At 41.3% G+C, this 14465-nt stretch overlaps 1 protein-coding gene across 1 annotated transcript in view; it reads right to left on the bottom strand.

The window, feature by feature from the left end:
- spata20 (spermatogenesis associated 20) overlaps positions 1-14465 on the bottom strand; it is a 45210-nt gene that overhangs the window by 19224 nt on the left and 11521 nt on the right. The window contains exons 13-15 of the mRNA XM_067575974.1: positions 10564-10772; positions 5211-5410; positions 3138-3218 (exon numbers count right to left, since the gene is read on the bottom strand). Coding sequence (XP_067432075.1) covers positions 3138-3218; positions 5211-5410; positions 10564-10772 — 490 coding nt within the window. The remainder of the gene's footprint in view (positions 1-3137; positions 3219-5210; positions 5411-10563; positions 10773-14465) is intronic.

Raw genomic sequence — 14465 nt, 5'->3', positions numbered from 1 at the left:
GTGTGTTCCTCTTGTCACTATCATCTCTTTTCTCATCCTTCACTGGGAGGCCTTTTAAAACTCCCATTCCTCTTGCATCCTCAGCTCTACTATTACTGCCGTCATTAGCAGACACAGGCCAACACCCTCCATCAGGCTGAAGCATTACCAATTGAAATTTGATGCATAAAATAGCTATTTGGATTATCTTAATTAGACCAGAGAGGATTTACATGAATGCAAGGGTGCTGACCCTTAAATATTTGTCTTTCCAAGGTATCTGCAGGTTTCAGAAGGCCACAAAAATCAAGCTTAACATTTGGAGCCAATTTAAAAAACATTATAAACAATAACCTGTCAAACACAGCATATTACTTTACAACTATTATGCTGACAAGCATTCACACTTTTCTTCTTTCTAGCATATTCAAGTGATTTTTTTTTTTAAATATTAAAATCTATAATGGAAAGTCTATGGGAGAAATGTTTAAAATTTGATATCTCAAAAACTAAAAGTGCTTAAGTATTCATATTTCATGGACAGGTGTCCCATGTGGAAATGCTGAACATATTAAAACATGGTACCAATAGCACCACCATGTGGCCAGTTATCAAGTGTTTTACGTTTTAGCTAATAACTCATGCACCGTGAGGTGTAACAAAACCAATATTTGCACATTGTGTTCCTTGGACGATGCTGATTTGATTGGTATAGGCCACGCCCATTAGCACCACTAAAGACTTTCCGCCATTTTGGACTTTTTGGTAATTTTCTTCTTCTGTTGGCACATAGTTAACCTTTTTTGGTATCACTTACCGTTTGGCCTGATGCACTTACCGGGCCAGAACTCTTCAATGCTAAATTCGATTGCAACCAATTTGGGAATTTTATACATACAGCCACACTGCACAAGTGTGTAACATTTGATACAATTCTACCCACAGGAAGCGCTACTGTAATATTATAAAATGATATTTCTACAATGTCGTTGTCTTTAATAAAATGAAACTTGGTACACAAGTTCTCCATGAGAATGTGCATGACATATTGAAGCATGGCACCAATAAGCCCACGTTGTCGCCTTTAGCGAAACACCACCATACTACTTATTAACTGCTATGGTTCCATGGTAACCAAATTCAGCAAAGTTATACAGATGGGGATGTTGAACAAGTCTGTAGCATTTTCAGCAGTGCTTTGGGAATTATTTCAGCTGTCAGTGTTCACATGCATATTCTACAGGAATTGCATTTACAAGTTTAAACTTTTCTCCGACAACAGCCCCCCATCAGAGAATCCCATGTGATTAACGTGAAAGTAACAAGGCCCAGCATGTGACTGGTCCTGTCTGGGTGTGATTGTACATACAGTACATGCCCCTTAATAATAGATTCATCCTGATAATGGCTCTATCTCGCTCGCTCTCCGTCTCTGTCTCTCTGCGGGGATCTGGAATGGCCTGATGTTACTGCAGCCACCGTCTGATACTGCACAAGTCATCAATATTTCAATAGAACCCTGTTGAGAGTGTGTGTCTGTGTATGTGTGTGTGTGTGTGTGTGAGTGAGTGTGTGAGAAAAAGAGAGGGACAGACATGGGAAACAATCGCTGCTTTAATTTACTGATTTAATTCCGGTTACAGGCTGTTCTAATAAACAGAACCCAGTGAGCAGTCTTGCACAATCAGAATAATCAGGCTGTGTGTGTGTTTTATTTGCTTCGAGTTTTACTAACTCAACCAGTGTGTAAAAGCTGCATCATACAACTTTGTACATGTACAGAGCTGTCCATAATGGACACAAAAAGTCCAGAATCCTAATTATAGTGGGCATGATTTGCTTTTGTGCTGCTATTTTTCGTAATTCGGTAAAATAAGATGGGTGTAATTTTGCTTAAAAGCCATTGCTACTGCAGAACATACGAGGTTAGCCACGCTGAGATGAGACCCCTTTTTGAACAACTCATGTTATAGACCAACAACATATACAAGCAGAATACAGTCTAAATCACATTGCAAAGGGAGAAATATTAAACAATGTATTCAGTAAAAATCTGTTCAAAATAAATACGTGAAGAAAGTACTTCAACAGTCCATAAAAATATTATATCAAGAAACGTGTTCACAGACTAAGAACAAGAGGATATTTAATATTTTAAAGCTGATGGGGTTTGTTGATATGTGTACTATAATAGGTTCTATTTTACCTTCTTTATCTGGTTTAGTGTGATTTGCTGTGGCCGTTTTCTGTATGGTTTTTTGTGTGTGTTTGTTTTTGTGGTTTTTACTTTGTTTTTGTTGCATGTTTAGCTCTCAATAAAAAGCAGACGAACAAAAACACAAAATGTCATTACAGCTTTATCATCTCCAAAATAAAATGTAAGGTAAATTATGAACAGGTCCGTTCTTCAGTCTTTTTAAATGTCAAATTATTTACAAATGCACAGCATGCTCTTTAAGTTTAAGGCTGAAATTTGTGACAAATGTGGCCGTATGAATCATAAATGTTGGCGATCCGCAATGAATGTAAGTCTGACTTGAGACTGACAGCTGATTCATTCATGACGAACAGTCTGTGTCAGGACTGGCGCAGAGACTCATGCAGACATGCACACTAAGAATCTCTGCAACTATAGAGTTGGGATTTTAGACCCACCGGGCATCTAGATGTTAGGAAAGGACTTTAAGGTCAGCTAGTGCCTTAAAAGAGATAGCTGGAAAGTTATGACACTGCAGGGATGGGAGGAGAGGAGAGGAGAGGAGTTGAGAGGAGAAGAGTTGAGAGGAGACAGGAGGAGAGGAGAGGAGAGAAGAGGAGAGGAGAGGAGCTCATGCTGACCTTTAAAGAACCACACTTAAACCAGCCAACACCTCAGGCACTGTTCTAACTTAGTCCCACACTGCATCTGTGTGTGTGTCTCTGTGTTTTTGTCGTGTGCATATTTCAAAGGTTATTTGCTAAATCTGCTGCCACCCTAAAGGTAATGATGTTGGAGTGAATCAATGCATGCTATGCGCTACAAGTTGATCTTTACTTTTCAGGGTCACTTTAGGGACTGCTGACACATACGTTTGTCAAGCCGATGCATCATCTCTCTCTCTCTCTCTCTCTCTCTCTCTCACACACATATGCACACACACGCGATCTAAAATATTTACCTTATGTGGCAGGAAGAGGGAGTTGACTGCTGCTAGAAGACTCGTGGTATCCGGGGCATCCCTTTGGCCAGAGATCACGATCTACAAAAAAAGCACAGGAGGGAAAATGTGAAGGAAGGGGAATAAGGAAGAGGAGGGAGAGATAACAAGATGAAAGAGAGTATGAATAGAATGATATAAGAGGGGAAAGGTGACACATAAGAAGAGGGGAGAGGGGGAGGAGGTGCTAGAGGTCAGTATTGTATTTCTAGCAGTAACAAGGGAGGCAGGTGTTTTCTCCGGGACCGCCTCATCCCGCCTCGCCCCTGAGCTCGTTACCCTCGCCCCGAAGCCCTGATTCATCCTCCGCAGGTCACATGTAACGGATGGAAGGCTAACTATCCCCACTCCTCTCATTCTCTACCCATGTGTTATTTCCCTCTCTGTTCCTCTGTATGCACAGTACACGGTTTCACGCTGAAAGTTTTCTTAGGGTGACCAAGAAACTTCGGGGCAACTCCCGCTGTGCTTCGCTAGTATTCTGGTTTCGGTGGTTTCAGGCTAACTGAGGGTGTTAATATTTCAAAACCGATTATATAACGGAGGCTGAACAGCTCAAATAATCCATTAAATGCATGATGGTTATTAAAACAGGGGGGGAAAAGATTTTGATAATCAGTGTGTCCAGAGATTAAGTGTGCATGTATGTAGGGAGCTGAGATAAGAGGCAGTGTCCTCCGACGACCTACCCCAGTTGAACTGAGTTAAAAAGGATGTATCGACACATGAGCCGCTTGTTTAAAGAGACACCTTTGTGAGCAGAGGTTTATATCACAGTGCTTTGAGCCTCCAGTTAGTATGGTAATGATGGAAGATGTGGCAGCTGTAGTAAAAACAGCAGAGTGAATGGATTCAGTTTCAGAGTGAAGGAAGAGGTGATTAAATGTTTATTAAAAGAAATGTTGGAAGAGAGTTGTTATATGCACATCACGTAGGTGCTGTTAGAAAGCAGCGTCAATGAATGTTTGTGACCTAACGAAGACCCGAGTAGGATCCAAACATCTTGATAAAATTTTGTGGCTTGGAGCAAGTGTGCAAGCGTTAACTTCTTTCATTATTAAAAAAAAGGTCCTATTGTGATAATGAGTGTGAACAATGATGCTTTATTCGTATATCAAGTGTTTATTAGTGATGTCTCCAATCCTGATTTTAGCTTTTGCATGTTAATAATTAGAAGAGCACAATTAGAAAAATTGGAACATATTTGAGAGAAAGAGCCTGGCACAAGAAACGGCATAAAACAGTTGAACTAATGCTGAATTTAATTACTGAAATCTATATAAAATTTAATTAAGCCGCTGAATCCAAAGGAGAGAAAATCTCTGCTAGTTGAGTGTGGAGCCGCCGTCATCTACAGTATTGATCTCTCTGCTGTGAATCATATATATTTTATTAATATGTCAGAGACAGACTGCTGTGAAAGAGGCACAATGTGGCCGCTTATATTTGTAAACTGAACCTGTCGTGTTTCAATCAGAAAAGAATAAAACATTTACTGATGTGATAATATCTCGTTTTAGCGCTATGGAAGTAGCTTTCTGTGGCGCTGCAGCCAGCTGGAAAGTAGTCAGCGCAGCTATAATGGGGATCTTTTTGGTTTCACCAGCTCCCAGCTCGGCTTTTGTTCAGCTGCTGTGTATTGTTTTGTTCAGTGCTTGTTGGTAAATGCAATGTCTATTGTGCTCGCACAATTTGTCAGACAAGCAGAAACACTTGCTTTCAGTTGGCAGACATGAAAATGAGTTTAGGCTGACAGTTAGGTAAACACACCCACTCCCTGAGCCGGGCTGGCCTCGAAGGCTCAGCATAGACAGACAGGGTGGAACAGTGCTGCTTTCCCCAGTTGCCCCAGTCACGCTACCATTGGTTCCAACCCTTGTGTTTGAGCCCTGTATCCCTCTACCATAAACCCCATAAACCAGAAGTAAAGTAGTGAATGCCAATTTAGCTACAAACATAGACATACGCAAAGCATAGTTGTAATGTTAAGCACAGTCATCAATTCAATTATGTGTGTGTGTGAGAGAGAATAACCTGTTTAAGCGTGTAGTGCTGGGCCATAAGAGCCCGCACCATTTCAGGCAGGGCTATGGGGACCCTGGTGAGACGGTCGGAGAAGGCTGCCAGCAGCTGTTGGGATCTTTGGAGCCACTCCTGTCTTCCAGTGTAGTGGGACAGACGCAGGAGATTGGACGCTGACACTGAGTTAGCACTGGGCTCTGCTCCATCCTGATCTGAGAGACACACACACACACACAAAGATACACAACATCCTTAGAAGGCTTCGATATTGTACTTCAAACTAAAGTGAATCTGGCAGAATTCAGAGTGTTGGTGTATGTTTGTTTATATTGACTACATGGTGTCAGATCATATGGTCATATATGATTGGGTAGTCTATGGTACATGTGACTTTAAATGAGTATTTTGAGTTGTGGTGTGGTGTGGTGATATACTTTTTGTGTCTGAAATTATTCTATTTTAGGATGTCGGAGGCAGAGAATCTCGACAACAAGCAGAACTTTATGTCTGACATATTTCAAAGTCGCTCTTGTGCTGCTTAAAGCTGTGTTCACCAGCTACCCGCTAATGTTTTCTGTCTGCTGTTCGGTGCTGCTGACAGGTAGTGTACAGTGGGTTTAACCGGAGCTTTTCTGCTGCCTGGCTACGGCTGCAAAAGAGTTGTAAAACCGAGAAAATGAAGTCAAAAGAGGGTATAAGGCTGTGTAAATCTGACCTAACCCCTTTCACTTTACATGAAGTCATTTGAACCCCTTTCTCATTTGATCCATTGTTAATATAAAAATATTGATTGATGAAGCTTTAACAGTCTCTACCCTAAACACAGCAAATCATATTGCACACCCATGTTCCACTTTATATTTATGTGAGGTTGGTCAGGGGTTTATCATGCCTTTATAAAGAAGCAAAATATTTCAAAAAGTCAACAGGATTGCAACCATATGATCAATAATAAACAGGCGTAAAATCAAGAAGAAGATGCATGTCTTAAATAGGACGGGTTCACAACAGACATTACATCTCTACTCTTTAATGAGACTCGAGTGATACATCTTGCCTCTGGTCCAAAACATTAAGACTTCCTGTTACAACGACAGGAAAGATGGAGCACTAATAAGTTTAAATACACATCACCTTCCCCCAGTACACAATCATCCCAGAGTCTCAACGTGTGTTGTGATGTGACTTGACGAACAGATGACCTCATGACTTTGCCCTGTTAAGCGATTGCTCCTTATCTCTTATCAGTGTCCAATGAGAGCCTGGAGGTGATCTTCTCATAACCTACGACCTTGCTGCCATGTCCGCATCTCAGCGGTGCCCTGATGCTTGTGTATATGAACGTGTGAGCGTATAGCCTCTTGTGTTTGTGTGTTAAGTGTGAGAGAGAAAGAAGACTTTTAGCTGGTTGACGACACAAGTCAAATTGTTATTTTAGGTCACAAACTAAAAATAGCTGAGAAACCCCAGATACATGTTACTGCGAAGCCACACACACTCAAAAAAATTGTACTGTAAAAAACTGTACGTATTATTTTTATGACAAGCAGGCATTTTATATCATATACGGATGCACGTGAACACTCACGCATGACTGAGTTGTTTTATGTTATCCTGCAGTATGTTTCAGCTCTTCCTGAACCCCACGGCAAGGAAGCTTCAACATACGCTTACACACACACACACACACGCACACACACTGTAAATACAGACAGAGGTTGAGCCTTTCTGCTTTCCACATTTCATATGTCTCTCTTCTTAAAGAGCCCCACAGAAGGAGGTCACATACGCACATTAAGCCATGACAGAAGAGCCTCGAACGACGCGCACCCACGTTGTGACACACATACAGAAAGTACCCATGATAAAACAGACTCATGAAAGTAACACTGCACTAAAACACCACTTACACTTTTAGTTTTTACACTTTTTTTTTTTTTGGTTTTCTATGACTCAAGCATCCAAAATGTTTTTTTACTGTTGGTGAGTGGGAATACATCTGAAAGACGGCCACAGGAGACAGAAGCTCTCAACTGAAATCCAAGATTTTAACAAACACCAGACAACCAACAGCAAGATTTTTTTAAAAACACAAGCAAAAAAAAAAAAAACATCACCAAACAGATACTGTATATCATTTTAACCCTACTCTTCAAAAAAAACAAATACACACAGGGGAGTGTGGCGGGGCTGAAAAATGTGGAGTGGCAGTGCGGTGGGGTAATCCGTCTTGCGAGTGACAGGCTATGCTGCCGGGACAGGCGTCCGCACTGCACCGGCTGTAGCGTCACTAATGGGCTTCAACCCTACACAGAGCCCGCCACCGTAATGGCACAGTCAATCCTCTCAGATGAGAAACCTCTCGCACGTCGGCTCCGATAAACACGCGCCGGTGCAGGTGTGACGGCGTGCGAGGACAGGCGCTCCCACACAAGCTCTCGCATACACACACACACGCGACCATCATCTCTGATCTGTCAACATATCATAACAAGAATAACTATTAGCTTTTTCCCTGTTCCCCCCCCACCCCGTCTTTGCTATTTTGCTCTCGTCTGAACTATCTGTCACAGCTGTATGAGTCTCTGTGTGTGTGTGTGTGTGTTGTTCCTTTTTTTATGTGAAGAAAATATAGAGCTGTGGCACCCGGAGCATTCAAAGTGATCTCTCTATCTTCCAGATAAAATTTTCCATTTGGAGGCTTATGCAGAGGTTAAAAGTTAACACTTGAAAACTAGCCTACTGTAGAACAATTGCACACTCAAACACTAATTTACAACAATATTACAACACAACAGATTTTTCCCCTTTGCCTAATGCGGTGGCTTTGCCAAAAATCCAGTATTTCCAACAAGAAAAAACATGTGAATCATGTGTAACAATAAGAATAGACAAAAGAAACAATATGAGATCCATTAGGATGAGGAGAAGACCAGCCTACTGGCATCACATAATCTATTACAGGAAAGATATTAGGCTGAGTAGAGATGACAAGAGAATAATAATAAAAATACAATTGGGAGAAGCGAAATGTTACAATGGATGCTTGCTGTCAGACGGAGTAGGTGGAGAGCAAAAACTAGATGAAGCACACAACAACTAGATCCAGACTGGAAACTTTGGTCTGACAGATCAAAGATAAATGTCTGCATGTCTACAAGGTGTCAGCTTCTCTAAACTGCCTGCAGCCATCAACTGGAAGAGCAGACTGGCAGCTGAAGAAGGGCTGCAGTGCACGTCAAAGTCGCACCCATTTATATTCCGTTCCATCAATCCTTTGGTACAAAAACACTCTTTTAGCCGCAGAAATTGTGAGGTAATGCAGAGTAGCTACATTAGACCGCTTACTGAATAAAATATGTGGTTATTTGTCAAGACAGCAGGCTGCTTGTAAATAAAGAGAATGAAATATTCAGGATAAAAGTTAAGATGTAAGCGAGATGAGAAGAGGCAGGAAGCAGATTCACGTTGTACGTTGTGCTGGCTGCTTCAATCTGTCAGAGGCAGATGAAGTGAGGGAAGGTTGCACTGTGCTGGAGGTAGATAAGGAGGTCAATATTCCTCTGCTCCCCTGTTTTATCCTCCGGCTATTATCTGTGCATCCATCTATCCATCCATCTATCCTGGCCTCCCTCCTCTCTTGTGGTTGGAGTGTAGCAGTGTAGTGAAACTGGCAGCGATACTAGACCCGAAGCTTCCATCTTGTTAAGCTCGATCGATAACATGATGGATATAGGCAGGAGAGAAAAAAGATGGATGAATGATTATCCCCGTCCATTGACGTTTCTTTTGTTGAAATAAATTACAGCCATCCAATCATGCTTCTTTTGTCCCTTCAAATCACTGTGGTCAAACTGTGGCGATGTGTTGATATCAGCGAAATGTCTGCGGTGGAGGCCTCGATCCCTGAATTTATTCGTCTGTCTGAGCTATCCATCCTTAGACTTGTCTGAACCACAGAGGTATGCTGCAGTAGCGCTATTAATCCTTTACCTGTCCATCAACCCTTCCCTGCATCTCTCGACCTATCAGAGCGATGGCGATGTCGGTCTGTCGGTCCACCGCTTTGTTCCAGACTGAAATCTCAACAACTGTTGGATGGATTGCAATGAAAATTTGTACAGATATTCATGGTCTCCAGAGGATGAATCCTATCCACTTTGGTGATTCTCTGATGTTTTAGCTAGCGCCACCAGCAGGTCAAAGTTGTATGTCAACATCTACTTCATGAATTGGCACAAAATTTTGAACAGACATCTATAGTTCCTGGACGATAAATCTTAATGATTTTGGTGATCCCTGACCTGTCCTCTAGTACCACCGTGAGGTTGACAATTTGTTGTTCTGAGCCAAATGTCAAGACAACAATTGGATGAATTGGTTCAGACATTCATGTTCCTCTCAGGATGAACTGTAATAACTTTTGAGATTCTTGACTTTTTATCTAGCACCATCATCAGGTCAAAATTACAATTTGTCCAATATTTTGATTTACGACCAAATACCTGAAAAACTAATGACATTCCCATCAGCCTCAGCTGTACTTTCTGCTTAGTGCTAATTAGCACATGTCAGCATGCTAACATGCTATAATAAAATTGTGAACATGGTAAACATTACCTGCTAAACATCAGTATGTTAACATCATCATTGGGAGCACGTCAGCATGCTAACATTAGCATTTAGCTCAAAGACCTGCTGTGCCAAAGTGCAGCCTCACAGAGCCTTTAGCCTGGCTGTAGAGTCTGTCTTATTTGTAAGAGTTTGCCTTTTCAAATGATCGTGACTGATGATGTGATTTAATCAATCATAACTAATTGGCAACACTTATAAAAAGATAATAAAACCCTGATAAAACCCTAATAATTATACTGGAAGATTTAATAATACAAGAATAATAAAACTATAAGGTGAGAGTTCTGGTGGCTTTCAGTAATAGAAATAATGATGAATTTGTAACATCTGAGGATAGCACTGATACAATCCAATCACACTCCCTACCTTAAATTCCAAGCAGGCACAACTCTCCAGGAAGTTCAGAACGGCTTATTAGAGGGTTTAAATAGAAAAAAAAATCACTTTAAAGCAAAGAAACTAACTATGTAATTTCACTAGTTAGCCAAGCTAGACTGTGACATGCTTCATGTCCCTCACATCACGATGTTAAGGCATGTCACATGTAAGGTTGTTGGATACTGAAATGTGGTACTATAATGATACAGGCAAGTAACATAAAACACAGTCCCACTGGAGGTAAACTTCCAGTACCTGGGTAGTTTATCTCATTGGTGTCATGAGAAAAGTATTTTTGTTTCAAGATCTAGGCTGTTGATACGAGAAGGGCTCTCTGTTATCCATCCCTCACCTTCTTTGAGCTGCAGCAGCACAGTGCTGTCACTGGGATCACTGCAGAAGTAACCTCCACCCTGCTCATCCCAGAACAGCTCGTCCTGCCTGACCTGCAGCTCTTCTGCCCACTTCAGCCAATCAGTCTGCAACGTGGCCTCATACAGGTCCAGCAAGCCACAAATGATGAAGGAATAATCATCCAGGAAGCCAGAAATAGGCGGAGATCTGGAGAATACAGAGGAAGAAGGGAAATTAAAATCAGATGAGAGAAAAAGAGCGAGAATGAGGTCTTTTTTCATTAAAAATTTATTTGGAGATGGATGTCAAGTGTTGAGATGGGTCAGTGCTAGTGAACAAGATCAGTTTCTTGTTTTTCCTCCCACATCATTATACATCAAATGCTAGTTTAGTTTCTGAAGAAGATCAAGAGGTGGTTTCTATCAAGACAGTATAGACACTTGGAAGAACCGGCTTTAAATTGAGTCTACAAAGAGCCTGAAGGAATTATTTGGCACAATTATTTGGCTACATTTTGCTACAAACAGCAGGCTGTGTGTAATCTCCAAAAGGATATTTTTTTTTCTCTATGTGAAATTGCTCATCTGCCTTCGTCTCTGAACTTGTCATAGAAGGCATCTGAGCCATTTCTACATGCACAAAGAGCTGTACACACACAGTCTTTGAAGTTTCAAGTGAAGCAGGACAGTAATTAGACAAATCTGATCACAGTGAGACCATCCCACGTCCTACTAGCATCAGTGTGCCACCTCTCCCTTCATCTGTCTCTCCATCCCCTTCTCTCTATCCTCTTTTATGTAACCTTTACTCCTTCTCAAATTTCAATCCCACATCCTTTTTTCATCTCTACTTACTCTACTTCACTTTGAAACCCTCACTCAATCCTCACCTCTAGCCAAAAATCCACTACCCTACCTCCATCTGCTCCCCTGTTTCCAACCACACTTCCAAATACTGCAGCCACACCCCAGCACGGAGCCCCCTCTCAGCTCCCACACCACATTCTCCCTCCGATTCCCACAATGACACCCTGTCTGGGTGAGTGTAGGGGAATGGACGGTGACAGGAGGCCAGATAGCGCTGCGTCAGGGGAGGCTGGTGGACGGAGGTATTTGAGACTGCAAGGGGTGGTCAAGAGGCTGAAAACAGGACTTTGAAGGATATGAAGTGCATGAGGACTTTGAGAGGTCACGGGGAGATGAGGAGTCACAACTAGGCCTATCTCTCCCAGACAAACAGACAGAAAGAGGTTGAGTCATAACTCTAAGGGAGACAGAAAGCACTCTTACACTGGTCAGGAAAGGGCCAGGTTAGATATGAAGCCAAATGAGAGGAGAATGTTTATAATTTGACATCATGGCAAATTTTAGAGTCCAGAGTTCATAAAACAACAAGTAGCAAAGGGTAACTACCTACAGACATCGTAAACGAAAAATTCTGGTTTCTTATACAGGAACTTGGCCATTAAAGTCTGTTAAAGCCAGGTGCTGGGCAGTACTACTGCATTTTTGAAAAAAACTGTATAAAGCCTTATGTGTCTCCAGAGAGAGCTGCGTGAAGTCTGATAAATTACTTTAAATTATGTCACTTGAGTCAGCGTTGGTTGGGGCTGAAGACTAGAATTTTGAAAATGAAAAAAATGGTGCATAGAGTCAGAAAGAAGTGAGGTTACCAGACCTCTGTAGTCCGCTGCTAATCTCTGCTTAAGGCTACTAGCTCCAGGCTACGTTAGCCACTAATAGCATAACACACCTAAATCTCTGACCGATCTGTCAGCAGTTGACTTAAGTTTCCTTATGGGTAATGTAGGTGCCATGATTTGACAAGAACAATGTGAGGAATAAAAATTACTAGTTCTGTTGCCTCAAAATTTTATTGTTTTAAACTTTCCAATCGCAAGCCCGACGACGTTATAGAAGTACAAAGCAGAATTGGACGAGTACTCTCTTTGTAAGCTAACTTTAAGGGTACTCGTCAAATACATTTATGTTGTGTATTCATTTTTGCAAAAAAAAAAAAAAAAAAGATTGGCTCATATACTGTTATTGGGTTTCTTTTTTACTCTCAGACAGAGGCAGGCTAACCGTTTCACCATTGTTTCCAGTCTTTATGCAAAGCTAAGCTAGCTAGCTGGAGCTTCATATCTATTTACTGTACAGACATAAGAGTAGTATTGATCTTCTTATCTAACTCTCCACAAGAAATCGAATGAGCGTATTTCTAAAATGTCAAACTATTCCTTTAAAACCTGTCTGCTTATTTGACTGCTCATGCTTATTGCCCTGTTGGACTTTTTTTTTGGCAATGTTGCCTTGGTAAACATTGCTTGGTGAGTACAATGTTATTAGTACAGATACAGTAGGAATGATGGCCAAACTATAATAATAAGACCCCAGTAATATGCAACTGAAAATCAGCTGTAACTTTTATTTCGGCCACCATTTTTAAACAGGTTTTCAATAGAGGAGTAGGCCAGCACACTAATATCTATGGACTTTTCAATCCAATATGATCTGCGCTACAGTTTTAATGATTATTCCCCCACGAGCAAAACTTCTCAAATCTACATATCTCATCACACTCGTCTCATATTATCATATCATCAAAACTGACAGGTCATTGGTACCCCTGCCATGTCCTTCCACCCACACTAACAAACTCCCAACCTTGAGCTCACCCACTGCATCAAATTGCATTTTGTTTACGAGAATACCCCTCTTTCACACAGTGACATGTCATCTGGCTGAGGTGACTCCAGCCTTAGGGATGACAAGACCTCGAGGCGGCCTCACCGACACACACAAACACTAAGATCTAAAAGCCTTTCCAAAATACTCAACAGCCTTTTTTTATTCACCCCTTCAATTGTGGACGTTAAATGAGTCACTTCCCTGAGAGCAGAGATAAAACACCTTGTCAGTCCGCCGTATCATAGCACTCAGAGACAGTTTAACAATAATAGCTTCATAATGGTTCCCTCATACACCCGCTTCTTCACTTCCCTCTGAATGAGCCTCAGAGGTAGAAACCTATTGGGGCGATATGGGTCACATAAACACACTGAGCCCCATCATTCTTACAACAGCATTGACCTTTATATTACAGAATAATTTAATATACTCGCTACTGCAACAGAGTGTACCTTTTACGCACTACGCTGTGCCATTATGTATATGAAATAACACATAATAATGTCACAGAGAAAAATAATAGCGGAGAGCAACAGAAAGAAAGACCAAATACAGAGAAACAAGAAAGATTTCCCAGTTTGACTCATTAATCAGGAAATGTTACTGGTGTTTGTTTTGCTGCGACGCTCTGTAGAGCCCTCTCACATTCCTGTTTCACATCCAATTGCTCTTTGTACACCATCTGGCATCCTGCATACTTTATCCTCTGCTTTCTTTTATACATTTGCTTTATCTCTTTTCTCAAACCACTCACATTATCTCTCTACAGACCACAACATACACCCCGAAGGCAGTGTTTTGAAGAAATGCCTCCGAGTGTGAAGCAGGAAAGTGTAACAAAATAGGATGCTTTCTACATCATTAGGACACAGCTTGGGCTCAGTTTTGGGAATCAGTTTAGTTGACCGTTGGATGTTTAGATACTGTCTGATAAAACAGTTTAAAGGGGACATATTAATCACATTTTTAGGTTTACATTTTTAATCTTTACTGGAATATATTGCATGATTTACACCTCAAAAAACTCCTTATTTATCTCATACTGACCCTTTATGCAGCCCCTCAGTTCAGCCTCTATAACAGGCCTTTCAGCTCCTGTCTCTTTAAGGTGCCCCTCCTGATGAGCCACTCTGTTCTGATTGGTCAGCTCCCTGAAGCTGCATCACAGCCAACTTCCTGCCACTCAGGAGGATAAATCAACAACCCATGA

This window comes from Thunnus thynnus, chromosome 20, assembly GCF_963924715.1.
Source record: "Thunnus thynnus chromosome 20, fThuThy2.1, whole genome shotgun sequence".
In the NCBI taxonomy this organism is placed as follows: Eukaryota; Metazoa; Chordata; class Actinopteri; order Scombriformes; family Scombridae; genus Thunnus; species Thunnus thynnus.
Note: the sequence above shows the minus strand (reverse complement) of the source record. Positions and strands in the feature narration are given on the sequence as shown.